The 12,849-nt window shown below is 51.6% G+C and overlaps 1 protein-coding gene across 2 annotated transcripts in view; it reads left to right on the top strand.

Moving 5' to 3' along the window:
• The first annotated feature begins 5,274 nt into the window (after positions 1–5,274).
• The window catches only part of BEST4 (bestrophin 4), a 38,215-nt gene continuing 30,640 nt past the window's right edge, over positions 5,275–12,849 (top strand). Inside the window, exons 1-9 of one of the 2 annotated variants that reach the window (XM_066376159.1) lie at positions 5,275–5,652; positions 5,740–5,834; positions 6,419–6,652; positions 6,766–6,920; positions 7,374–7,451; positions 7,746–7,943; positions 8,056–8,136; positions 8,347–8,501; positions 8,665–9,507. In XM_066376159.1, the coding sequence (XP_066232256.1) occupies positions 5,501–5,652; positions 5,740–5,834; positions 6,419–6,652; positions 6,766–6,920; positions 7,374–7,451; positions 7,746–7,943; positions 8,056–8,136; positions 8,347–8,501; positions 8,665–8,914 (1,398 nt within the window). In that variant the 5' untranslated portion in view covers positions 5,275–5,500 and the 3' untranslated portion in view covers positions 8,915–9,507. Of the gene's footprint in view, positions 5,653–5,739; positions 5,835–6,418; positions 6,653–6,765; positions 6,921–7,373; positions 7,452–7,745; positions 7,944–8,055; positions 8,137–8,346; positions 8,502–8,664; positions 9,508–12,849 lie in introns of those variants that run through there. The other variant, XM_066376158.1, reaches the window with a different exon arrangement.

Raw genomic sequence — 12,849 nt, 5'->3', positions numbered from 1 at the left:
CTGGGGTTGGGTTGCATTTTTCAGGGATTTGGCATGGTTTGGGGCCAACTTGGACTTGGTGAACATGTTAAGGACACTACTCTTTTATGGATTCTTGCTGTATTGGCCAAGAGTTTGCTTAAAGGCTTTAATCACTGTAAAAAAAAATTAGAAGACTGGATAAAGAAGATGTGGCACATATACACCATGGTATACTATTCAGCCATAAGAAATGATGATATCAGATCACTTACAACAAAATGGTGGGATCTTGATAACATTATACGGAGTGAAATAAGTAAATCAGAAAAAAACAAGAACTGCAGGATTCCATACATTGGTGGGACATAAAAATGAGACTAAGAGACATGGACAAGAGAGTGGTGGTTACGGGGGGGGGGGGGGGGGGGGGCGGGGAGAGGGAAGGAGGGACAAGGGGAGGGGAGGGGGAGGGGCACAAAGAAAACTAGATAGAAGGTGACGGAGGACAATCTGACTTTGGGTGATGGGTATGCAACAGAATTGAATGACAAGATAACCTGGACATGTTTTCTTTGAATATATGTACCCTGCTTTATTGATGTCACCTATTAAAATTAATAAAAATTTATTTATTAAAAAAAAAAAACAGTTCGCCAAGCTCAACAAAAAATTAGATATTGGTTCTGCCCTGCAAACTGGCTGAATCCCACCACTGCTCCAGTAGCATTTCATACTTACCATGTGCTTTGCTGTTCTGAACACTTTATAAATATTAATTCATTTAATATTCAGAAAAACTCTATGAGATAGGTATTATCATTCCCATTTCTCCATGGGGGAAATTGAGCAAAGAGGTTAAATGACTTGCCCAAGGTCACAAAGGTAGTTTATGGTGGAGTCTGGATTTGAAACTATGACCAGTCTGGCTCCAGACTCCATGCTGTAAACTGCCAAGCCATAAATCCAGCTCTTGACTGTGAGGAGGAGAGAAGGGCACCAGTGGTTAGGACCAGAGGGAGGGAGCTGGGCAAGAGGAGAACCAAGGGCAAGAGGATGATAGAGAAGGGTGGACCAGATGATTTACAGCTGGAGCGGTTCCCTCTCGTGGACCATAAAACAAAGGGACCTGTCAGCAATAGGGAAGGAAGATAAGCAGACTGAGGAGGGGCCTGGGGACCAATCCCTTCCTCTGGTAAAGGCTTCAGGTCCTTTGCCCTTATTGGTGGCTCTGTGGGAAATTCACAGCCCAGAGATCCAGAGTTGGTAACAGTAAAGTAACCAACTTTTTTTTTTTTTTTTTTTACAGAGACAGAGAGAGTCAGAGAGAGAGATAGACAGGGACAGACAGGAATGGAGAGAGATGAGAAGCATCAATCATCAGTTTTTCGTTGCGAGACCTTAGTTGTTCATTGATTGCTTTCTCATGTACCTTGACCATGGGGCAACAGCAGACCGAGAAACCCCTTGCTCAAGCCAGCGACCTTGGGTCCAAGCTGGTGAGCTTTGCTCAAACCAGATGAGACCGCGCTAAAGCTGGCGACCTCGAGGTCTTGAACCTGGGTCCTCTGCATCCCAGTCCGATGCTCTATTCACTGCACCATCGCCTGGTCAGGCAAGTAATCCAACTTTTTTACAATGAAAAGGAGGACATAAATAAATTGAAGAAAACAATACCATAAATTAAAAAAAAAACCTTTTTATTCATTGCAACAATAGTACACTATAATATGATAAAAGCATAATAAAAACATTTGTAATATTTTATATTGTAATTATGCTTACATGCCTTCTAATTTTTAATAATAATTGTAAGAAAAAAGTACTCATTTAGATACAAATACGTCACATCACACGCAATGGATCGATTCTGCATTGATCGAATATGAACATTTACAGATAAGTCTTCCAATATCAAAAAGGAGGACATGTAGGAGGACACTTTTCCACGGAGGGTGGAACTTACAAAAGAAGGACTGTCCTCTCTAAAGGAGGATGATTGGTCACCTTAGTAACAGGCAGAAGCGTGAGGGCCACAGCTGTAGATTGGGTGGACTGAAATGCAGCCCGCTAGGCTGCCCTCAAGGACCACTGTCAGAGAGATGCCCCCGGGCCCTCGAGGCCTGAGCTCCTCCAGGCCCGGAGCCCGGCTTCCCAGGTACAAGAAGCTCTTTGAGTGGTAAGCAGCCTCAGCCAGATAGCTTGGTTGGTAGGATACTCCCAAAGCGCAGAGGTTGCCAGTTCAATGCCCAGTCCCGGCACACACAGGAACAGATCCATGTTACCTGTCTCTTTCTTTCCCTTCTTTGCTCACTAAAATCCATAAATTAAAAAGAAAAAAAATTTTTTTAAAGTGGTAAGCAGTTCAGAATGCTGTAGGAAAGCCACAGATCAGAGCTGGGGAAAGGGCTGCACGGCCAGGATGGCCAGAGGCCCCAACGCTGGTGTCTCATCTTCCCCAGTCCCTCCTGGACCTTCCAGACCTCTAAGACGGACACACATACACACAGTCCCGTTCTCTCCTCACATTGACAGTTCACCTGGGCCCTGAAAGGAGAACATAACTCATCAGGCTGTGAGCAGGTTTCTAGACCTTGCTCGTCCAAGAAGTCGTTTATGAAAAAGGAAGGGGACCAGATGTCTTTCAGGTTAAAAGGGACAAAAATAAAAAAGAAAGGAAAAGCCTGCCTGGGTTCAAGTCTTCTCCAGGTTTACCAAGATGAATCAGATCCAATCCTGTCCTCAAGAGTCTCATGGGACCCTGGCCGGTTGGCTCAGCGGTAGAGCATCGGCCTGGCGTGCAGGAGTCTCGGGTTCGATTCCCGGCCAGGGCACACAGGAGAGGCGCCCATTTGCTTCTCCACCCTCCCCCTCTCCTTCCTCTCTGTCTCTCTCTTCCCCTCCCGCAGCGAGGCTCCATTGGAGCAAAGATGGCCCGGGTGCTGGGGATGGCTCTATGGCCTCTGCCTCAGGTGCTAGAGTGGCTCTGGTCGCAACAGAGCGAGGCCCCAGATGGGCAGAGCATTGCCCCCTGGTGGGCGTGCCAGGTGGATCCCAGTCGGGTGCATCCGGGAGTCTGTCTGACTGCCTCCCCATTTCCAGCTTCGGAAAAATGAAAAAAAAAAAAAAAAAGAGTCTCATGGGCTGGAGGGGAGAGCTTCCCGTAGACAGCTCACAGACCAGTAATGATAACCAGCTATGAGAGGCCAGAAGAAACCTAGAGGGTTTTGAGGAGTGACCCGAGGGAAGATCATGGAAGGCTTCCGACGGGAGCTCTGAGCTGGATTGTGAAGGAACAGGGGAAAGGAGCTGGGCCAGAGGCTGGTGATGCGGGATGAAAGTGAAATGGGGGCATCTCAGAGGGCCTTGTGCATCCAGCTTAAAAACCAGGTCCTGGTGCTGTCTGGCTTGGGGATAGGCAGGCGAGGCATCAGGGGAAATTTCTCTCTTCATCGCTCCAGGTTTGTCTGGTTCTGGGATGCAATAGTAGACCAGCAGGTAGACACCAATGAGAGCAGGTTTGGCTTTTCATGGCCTGAGCTAAATGCCTGCAGTGCTCCAGGCTCTATCTGGGCATCATTTCTTTGAATACTAGGTTGCCCTGCAAGGACGATGTTTTACAGAGGAGGAAACTGAGATTCAGAGAGATTAGGTAACTTGTACAGGTTACCGAGGGCTGGAATTTAAACCCAGGTTTGTCTGGCTCCCGAGCTTGGCCTTTTTTTTTTTCTTGTATTTTTCTGAAGTTGGAAACGGGGAGGCAGTCAGACAGACTCCCGCATGTGCCCGACCGGGATCCACCCGGCACGCCCACCAGGGGGCGATGCTCTGCCCATCTGGGGCATCACTCTGTTGCAACCAGAGCCATTCCAGCGCCTGAGGCAGAGGACATAGAGCCATCCTCAGCGCCCGGGCCAACTTTGCTCCAATGGGGCCTTGACTGCAGGAGGGGAAGAGAGAGACAGAGAGGAAGGAGAGGGGGAGGGGTGGAGAAGCAGATGGGCGCCTCTCCTGTGTGCCCTGGCCAAGAATCAAACCCGGGAATCCTGCACGTCAGGCCGATGCTCTACCACTGAGCAAACCGGCCAGGGTCCTGAGCTTGGCCTTTTGCTTTCATGCTTCCTCTCTTTAGGAAACACTTGTGGGTGAGCCCCAGCTCACAGTGTGGGGGAAGGAGCTCCCCAAGACAGGTCAGAAGTGAGAGCACCACTCCTGGATTTTTGGGGTGACTTTGCACTGGGTGGACAATTGAGCTCTCATGCCTCAGGTCTTATTTCCTTTATTTGAAAGATAAAGAAATTGAAACCCACAAGTAAAAATGCCACTCAAGATCCTGGGCACCTCTTAGGAGTCAGGCTGCTGGACGCAGCTGAAGGGGTCTGCAGCTCTAGGCCCGACTCCCAGACCTGTGACCTTGTCAGCCTTGTGGAATGGGAATGGGAATGGGCCTGGCGAAGGGCTGGCTAGGCCCTCACAGGGCCTGGACTAGAAGTGTGCAGTGTGGCTGGTGGCAGGATCCTGGTCCCAGGGTGTGAGCCCTTGTTTAGGCCCAGATGGGCCAATTTCAACCTTTGAAGTCCATCAACTCTAGCTGTGAATCCTGCCTCCAGCACGTCCCAGCTGTGTGATCTGTGAAATGGGGATGATCCCTACCTCATGGGGTTGCAATGAGGATTCTATGAGAGGGTGATGTAGTGGTGCCTTTGGCTCAGTGCCTGCCACTTAGTCAGTGCTCTGTGATCAGCAGCTGTTATGATTGTAACAATTTATCACACATCTGTTTTCTCACCTGGACCAGCGTGGGACAGTAATCCCTGTCATCCTGACTTCAGGGACATGGTGTCATCTGTGTGAGCTGTGGCGTCAATGCAGATGGCATTTCTGCCACTCAATGTCCAGCCCAGCCCTGCAGGGGTAGGGAGACATATCCAGTTCCCAGGACCAGGGGAAGCTGGATGACATGCTCAATCCATCAATGATAACCTCAGTCCAAACATAATGGACCCAGGAGGTACTTAAGAGTGTGGGGGGTGAAGGCCAACCCAGTTCTCCTTTCTCAACACAAGCTGCTGCTCAGAGCAGGTAGGCAGGTGTGGGTGGGGGTGAGAATGCCCTGGGCCTCAGGAGACCAGCTGTCAGCTTCCAGAGCAAGACGCCAGGGGACAATGTGGGTCTGGACTAAAGCTTCAGTGGTTCAGGATCTGGCCATTCCTAGCCCTGTAAGCGGAAGAGGAGCCTGGGAAAGCCTCATGTACACGAGGGCCTAGATCTCAGGCCGCCCTTGTCCCACCCCATGCTAGCGTGAGCCCTGCACCGCTGAGGTCCAGAGGGGATGGAATGTGCTTTGTCTGCTCTGCAGCTTCCTCCCACCTTGTCTACTGACACAGGGTGAAGGCTGGGTGTTTATGACCAGAGTTGAAGGGAGGTTGCCTGGGGGACTAAGCTTGGTGATGAGAAGGCAAGCAAAGGAGAAGGCTTGCTGGGAAAGAGGGACAGTTCTGGGGGCAGCTCTTGTGACCTCCTACTCCAGGCCCCCAGCACCATGACAGTTTCATACACCCTCAAAGTGGCAGAGGCCCGCTTCGGAGGCTTCTCTGGGCTGCTTCTCCGTTGGAGGGGAAGCATTTACAAGCTCCTCTACAAGGAATTCCTACTCTTCACTGTCCTGTATGCTCTGCTCAGCATCACCTACCGGTGCGAGGGTAAGGCCTCGGGGCTGGTCTGCGGGGGTCTAGGCTGCCCACCTCCCTCTAACCCAGGCCTACCCCTGCCCTTCCCCAGGCTGCTGCTGAGCCAGGGGCAGAGGCGTGTGTATGCTCAGGTGGCCCGATATTGTAACCGCTCTGCAGACCTCATCCCCTTGTCCTTTGTCCTGGGTAAGGCTCCCTCTGTTCTCCCTGGTATCATCCTTAGTGTCTTTCCTGGCCTTTGGGTTGGGTTGATAGTGCTGAGGGTCAGAATTACTCTAGTAGCACAGCCTGGAGACCAACCAGAGCGGGCTCAGAAAGCATAGCAGCTGTGTGCCGGCTCCAGGATTTCCAGGGGGCTGGACCCTGCCTATCACTTGCTGGACCCTCACTCAAAACAAAATCCAAGCCACCTGCTGGCTGGCATAACCTACCTATGGGTACTGGAGGGGAGCTGGCGAGAGATGATAGCCCATCCCCCCCCTCATAGGAAGCAGGGCTCAGAGTTCACCATTACCTGGCCCTGAACCACCACCTTTCTACCCAAGGGGGGTTCACTCTTTCCTCCCATCTTGGTCCAGCACATCAGGCTGGAACCAGAGGAAGCGACTGTCCTCCTGACAGTGAGGCAGGGCACTGGGAGCCGATGTGTCCTTCCCTCTGCCTTGGTTCAATCTGGCCTGGGCCAGGTGCTCTGGCTGACGGGCAGGGCACGCTGACTCCCAGAACTTCCATCTTCCTTTCCCAACCCTCCTATTCTTGGTGGCAACCAGGTTTCTACGTGACCCTGGTGGTGAACCGCTGGTGGGCCCAGTACACAAGCATCCCGCTGCCAGACCAGCTGATGTGCGTCATCTCGGCCAGCGTGCACGGCCGGGACCAGCACGGCCGCCTCCTGCGCCGTACCCTTGTCCGCTATGCCAACCTGGCCTCGGTGCTAGTGCTGCGCTCGGTCAGCACCCGGGTGCTCAAGCGCTTCCCCACCATGGAGCACGTGGTGGATGCAGGTGTTTCCTGTGCCTCCAGGGAGGGGAGGTCTGCTCTCCAGGGAAAGCTCCCACGCCGCAGGGCCCCAGCTTTTAGAGGCAGAGTCTGTTTCCCACCCACTTTATCTCTGCAGGTTTCATGTCTCAGGAAGAGAGAAAAAAGTTTGAGAGCTTGAAATCTGACTTCAACAAGTACTGGGTTCCCTGTGTCTGGTTCACCAACCTGGCAGCCCAGGCCCGGAGGGATGGGCGAATCCATGATGACATTACCCTCTGCCTACTCCTAGAAGTGAGTCAGCCGAGGACCAGGCCCATCTGCTCTCCTTCCCCTGGCTTTGTAAACGAATAATTTAGGACTTAACACATACATGGTGCCAACTTACCACACATTGTTGGAAGCACTATACTTATATTAACTCATTTAACCCTTAAAAATCCTTGAGACAGGCGCTATTATTACCAACCCCCTTTCACAGATGAGGAAACTGAGGCACAGAGCAGAAAAGAAATTTGTCCAAGTCACACAACTAATTAGGAAAGCTGGGATTCATACTCAGACATTCTGGTTCCCAGCTCTGTGCACACAATTACTTTGCTAAACTGCTTCCTGCCACAGGCACCCCAGCCGGATAAGAGCTCTGAGAGCAGAATGAGCCTCCAGACCTGGCCCGGGCCTGGGTTGTGCTGGGCGCCCCTCTTCAGCCCCACCTTTACTGACTTCCTCTTCCTGCTGTTCTACCAGGAGCTGAACAAGTACCGAGCCAAGTGCAGCATGCTGTTTCACTATGACTGGATCAGCATCCCCCTCGTCTACACCCAAGTAACTGCCTCTCATCTCCTCAGTCCCAGCGTCTACTGTATGTCCTATGCTGTGTGTGAGGCACTGGGAGTTAGACATGGTACCTGCCTGGCGCAGTTCAGTCTAGTGAGGCATTGAACAACCAAGGGCTCATCCTCAAAGCCTCCCTGGACACCCACTAAGATGATCCCATTTTCTCCAGTGAAACACTTAGCTACCTGTTTTCATTACTTGTTGGATCCCTCCCCCCACATGTCCTTAGGGATAGGGACAGCATTTTCCCCTGCCCCATTCAGCCAGGCTTCCCTTCTCCAGGTGGTGACTATAGCAGTATACTCCTTCTTTGCCCTGTCCCTGGTTGGCCGCCAGTTTGTGGAGCCAGAGGCAGGGGCTGCCACACCTCGGAAGCCTCTGGAGCCAGGCCAGCAGTCAGAGCCAGTGCTGGGGGACCTGGACATGTATGTGCCTCTCACCACTCTGCTGCAGTTCTTCTTCTATGCTGGCTGGCTCAAGGTGGGCACTTCAGGTGGTTGTGCCAGCCTGCTCTGTAGGAACATGGACCCAGCACCCACCTCATCTTTGGGGACAAAGAATAGGAGACAAAACACTATTTTACAACTGGCAGGTGGCTGAACAGATTATCAACCCTTTCGGTGAGGATGATGATGACTTTGAAACCAACCAGCTCATTGATCGCAACTTGCAGGTGAGCAGGGATCTAGAGGCAGAGCCCCGGTGTGGAGGAGAGGAGCTTTTTAATTTTTTGAGAGAGAGAGGAATATCGATTTGTTGTTCCACTTATTCATTCACGAGCCCTGACGGGGGATCCAACCTGCAACCTTGGTGTATCGGGAGGACGCTCTAACCGAGTCACCTGGCCAGAGCCAGGAGATTTGTAACCTGTTGCCCACCCTAGGTGTCCCTCCTATCCGTGGACAATATGTACCAGAACCTGCCTCCCGCCGAGAAGGACGTGTACTGGGACGAAGGCTCAGCGCAGCCCCCCTACACTGTGGCCACGGTGGCTGAGTCGCTGCGGCCTTCCTTCCTGGGCTCCACTTCTACCCTTCAGTGAGTGGCCGCCTCTAGCAGAGGCAGGAATGACCCAGCCCGCGGGCCCCAGTCCCCGCCCACCTTCTGGGCGTCAATGACGCACTGTCTCCCGCCCCCTCTGGAGACCCAGCCCACCCCACACACGGGCGGAAGCTCACTCTCTTCATCCTCCGGCCCGCAGCGTGAGCGAGGACCCCGAGCAAAACCTGCAGGTGGAGGCGACCCCTAGGTTGCCTCGGCCGGTGCCGGCTGCGCAGAGCCCACTGCTCAGCGGCGTCCCGGGTGCACGAGGGCCGTCCCCCGCAGTCAGCCTCCCGAACTTAGGCGGCCCACGAGGACCCACCCCAACACACCCGCTGCGCTCTGAGGACTGCGACCCGGAGGCAGCAGACTGCATCGAGGAGGCAGCGGGTTCAGGGGACCAAGCCTAGGAGCCCTGAGCAGAGGTAGCTGGGTGGGCCCCGCTGCCAGCCTCCCCCAGGCTCGACCCCACCCACCTCTCGCCCCTCGCTGCCCACTTTCCGGGCAACGCCCGGTCCTGCACTATTAGAGTGGCACTTCCTGTGTGCTCCAACCAGAGCATTTAAAGAGGAAAATGGCCAGAGGCCCTGGCCGGTTTGCTCAGTGGATAGAGCGTCCGCCCTAGCCTGTAGATGTCTGCAGTTCCACCCTGTCAGGTCACACAGAAGCGACCATCTGCTTCTCTTCCCCTCCCGCAGCCAGTGGTTCTATTGGTTCTAGTGTTGGCGAGGGTGGGGAGGGGGGGGCAGTGCTGGGTGGATCCTGGTTGGGGCACACGCAGGAATCTGTCTGCCCTCCTCACTTAAAATAAACTGTTTAAAGAGGAAGATGGCCGCAAGGGCCTGAGCCAGGGTTAGGAGTGTGTCCACTTTGGCGATGAAAGTAGGATGGATTGTTTGGGGAGTTGAGGCTGGAAGGATACATGAGACCAGGCATGGAGGACTCATGCAAAGGGCAGTTAATTTCCTCTTCAACGAGGGACTAGGCCGTTGTCAGACTGAAGGGAGCATCGGCATTACTGAAGGGCTTATTAAAAAGTTCTAGGTACCACTCCTAACATTTCCGACTGATTAGATCTGGAATGGAGCTCAAGGATCACAATTTGAGTCTTATATGTACCTTACTCTGATAACCTTACTCTGAAGAGGGGTCAAAGTGTGTGTGTTGGATACTTTTGCTTTATCTGTAATGTTCAATTTTTTTGTTTATAATGAGACTATATTATTACTTGTGCATTACAATTGTTTAAATTGAATTGGCAGGCTGTGTGGTGAGATAAAGGTAAAGGTTTGGGAATCTGCCCTGGAGGCTGATTAAACTCACATGTGACGGCTGTTACACATACACCACCCAGCTTAGACTTGATCATTTGGACTTTAGATTGCCAAGCCTTTCTCCACTCCCACCAACCCAATGGGGAGAATGGATAAATGGAGTGAAAGCTGCAGTCCATTTCCATGGTGGGACTGCAATGTTGGGAGCACTTGGTTCATGTTGAGAACATTATGGAATACAGACCCAGAACACTAGATTGGAGTCATTGCTAAACTGAGCTCCTCTAAGGTTCCTGTTTTCTAACCTCAGCCTCCACTAAAGAAGTGGTGAATGTCAAAACTGAACATAAGGGCCTGACCAGGCGGTGGCGCAATGGATAGAGCATCGGACTGGGATGCAGAGGACTCAGGTTCGAGACTCCGAGGTCGCCAGCTTGACCACGGGTTCATCTGCTTTGAGCAAAGCTCACCAGCTTGGACCCAAGGTCACTGGCTTGAGCAAGGGGTTACTCAGTCTGCTGTAGCCCCATGGTCAAGGCACATATAAGAAAGCAATCAATGAACAACTAAGGTGTCGCAACAAAAAACTAATGATTGATGCTTCTCATCTCTCTCCATTCCTGTCCATCCCTCTCTCTGACTCTCTCTCTGTTTCTGTAAACAAACAAACAAACAAACAAACACATAAGGGCCCTGGCCTGTTGTCTCAGCGGTAGAGTGTCGGCCTAGCATGTGGAATTCTGGGGTTCGATTCCCAGTTAGGGCACACAGGAGAAGCACCCATCTGCTTCTCCACCCTTCCCTTTCTTTTTTCTGTCTTTCTCTTCCCCTTCTGCAGCCAAGGCTCCATTAGAGCAAAGTTAGCCCAGACGCTGAGGACAGACCTTGGCCTCCACCTCAGGCACTAGAATGGCTCCGGCCACAACAGAGCAATGGCCCACATGAGCAGAGAATCAACCCCTGGTGGGCATGCTGGGTGGATCCGGTCAGGGCATGCTAGAATCTGTCTGACTGCCTCCTGGCATCTAACTTTGGAAAAATACAACAAAACAAAACCAATTGAACATAAGGCCAAAGGAAAAACAAACGCCAGAACTCAGGGGAGCTGGGAGTGTATAGGTAGAAGCTGAGTGCTGCATCTGGCACTTGTCAACAGAGCAGATTATAATGCTGGCTTTGCTACTTTCCTGCTGGATGATCATGGGATATCAAACATTTTAAAGCCTTGCAAGTGGCCAAATCTATAATATGGAGGTAAAAGCACCTCTCCATAGCCATTCACTGAGAAAGTGTCTGAGGTTTTTTTGCTGATTTATAGGGGGAGGTAGCCTTGCTCCAGGGCAATAATGGCCTCTATAAAAGACAGCAGACTTCTCAGAACCTACTGAGGGATTAGAGGTAGAAGTGACACGGGGTAGGAATAAAGACCAATGCCTTGTAGAGCTCAAATTAGAAAGGGCAGAATTAATTATTGCTTTGCTATGCTCTGAGTAAACATTAATGTAGTGCATGAAAACCCTCACTGGGTGTAAAGGAAGGGGCCAAGTCTCCCCAGAGCCAATGGTAGGAGGGTTGGATTTTGTTTTCAAAGATTTATTGCCTGACCAGTTGGCGGCACCGGCCCCGCCACACTTCCGAAGGGGCACCTCTTTCATTGGTGGTCAGTGAGAGGAGCATAGTTCCCACTGAAATACTGGTCAGTTTGTTGACTTTAAATTTACTTGTTCTTTATTTTATTTATATTTTTTACAGAGACAGAGAGAGGGATAGACAGGGACAGACAGACAGGAACGGAGAGATGAGAAGCATCAATTATTAGTTTTTCTTTTTTTTAATTTTATTTTATTTTATTATTATTTTTTTTTTTTCATTTTTCTGAAGCTGGAAACAGGGAGAGACAGACAGACTCCCGCATGCGCCCGACCGGGATCCACCCGGCACGCCCACCAGGGGGCGATGCTCTGCCCACCAGGGGGCGATGCTCTGCCCATCCTGGGCGTCGCCATATTGTGACCAGAGCCACTCTAGCGCCTGGGGCAGAGGCCAAGGAGCCATCCCCAGCGCCTGGGCCATCTTTGCTCCAATGGAGCCTTGGCTGCGGGAGGGGAAGAGAGAGACAGAGAGGAAAGCGCTGCGGAGGGGTGGAGAAGCAAATGGGCGCTTCTCCTGTGTGCCCTGGCCGGGAATCGAACCCGGGTCCTCCGCACGCTAGGCCGACGCTCTACCGCTGAATCATTAGTTTTTCATTGCGTGTTGCAACACCTTAGTTGTTCATTGATTGCTTTCTCATATGTGCCTTGACCGCGGGCCTTCAGCAGACCGAGTAACCCCTTGCTGGAGCCAGCGACCTTGAGTTCAGCTGGTGGGCTTTTGCTCAAACCAGATGAGCCTGCGCTCAAGCTGGTGATCTCTGGGTCTCGAACCTGGGTCCTCTGCATCCCAGCCCGACGCTCTATCCACTGCGCCACCGCCTGGTCAGGCATTGTTCTTTATTTTAAATATTGTATTTGTTCCCATTTTGTTTTTTACTTTAAAATATGTACAGTGTGCATAGGGATTTGTTCATAGTTTTTATTTTTTAAAAGATTTTATTCATTATGGAGAGGAGAGAGAGAGAGAGAGAGAGAGAGAGAGAGAGAGAAGGGGGGGAGGAGCAGGAAGCATCAACTCCCATATGTGCCTTGACCAGGCAAGCCCAGGGTTTTGAACCGGCAACCTCAGCGTTTCCAGGTTGACGCTTTATCCACTGTGCCACCACAGGTCAGGCCATAGTTTTAATTTTAAAAATATTTTATTTATTCATTTTAAAGGAGAGATAAGGGGGAGGAGCAGGAAGCATCAACGCCCATATGTGCCTTGACCAGGCAAGCCCAGGGTTTCGAACTGGCAAACCTCAGTGTTCCAGGTTGATGCTTTATCCACTGTGCCACCACAGGTTGGACTGTTCAGTTTTTTTTATAGTCTGGCCCTTCAACGGTCTGAGGGACAATGAACTGGCCCCCCGTATAAAAAGTTTGGGGACCCCTGGGATAGAGCATCAGCCTGGAATGCTAGGACCTATGTTTGAAATA

This window comes from Saccopteryx leptura, chromosome 3 (genome assembly GCF_036850995.1).
Source record: "Saccopteryx leptura isolate mSacLep1 chromosome 3, mSacLep1_pri_phased_curated, whole genome shotgun sequence".
In the NCBI taxonomy this organism is placed as follows: Eukaryota; Metazoa; Chordata; class Mammalia; order Chiroptera; family Emballonuridae; genus Saccopteryx; species Saccopteryx leptura.
This window is presented reverse-complemented; position numbering and strand designations above follow the sequence as displayed.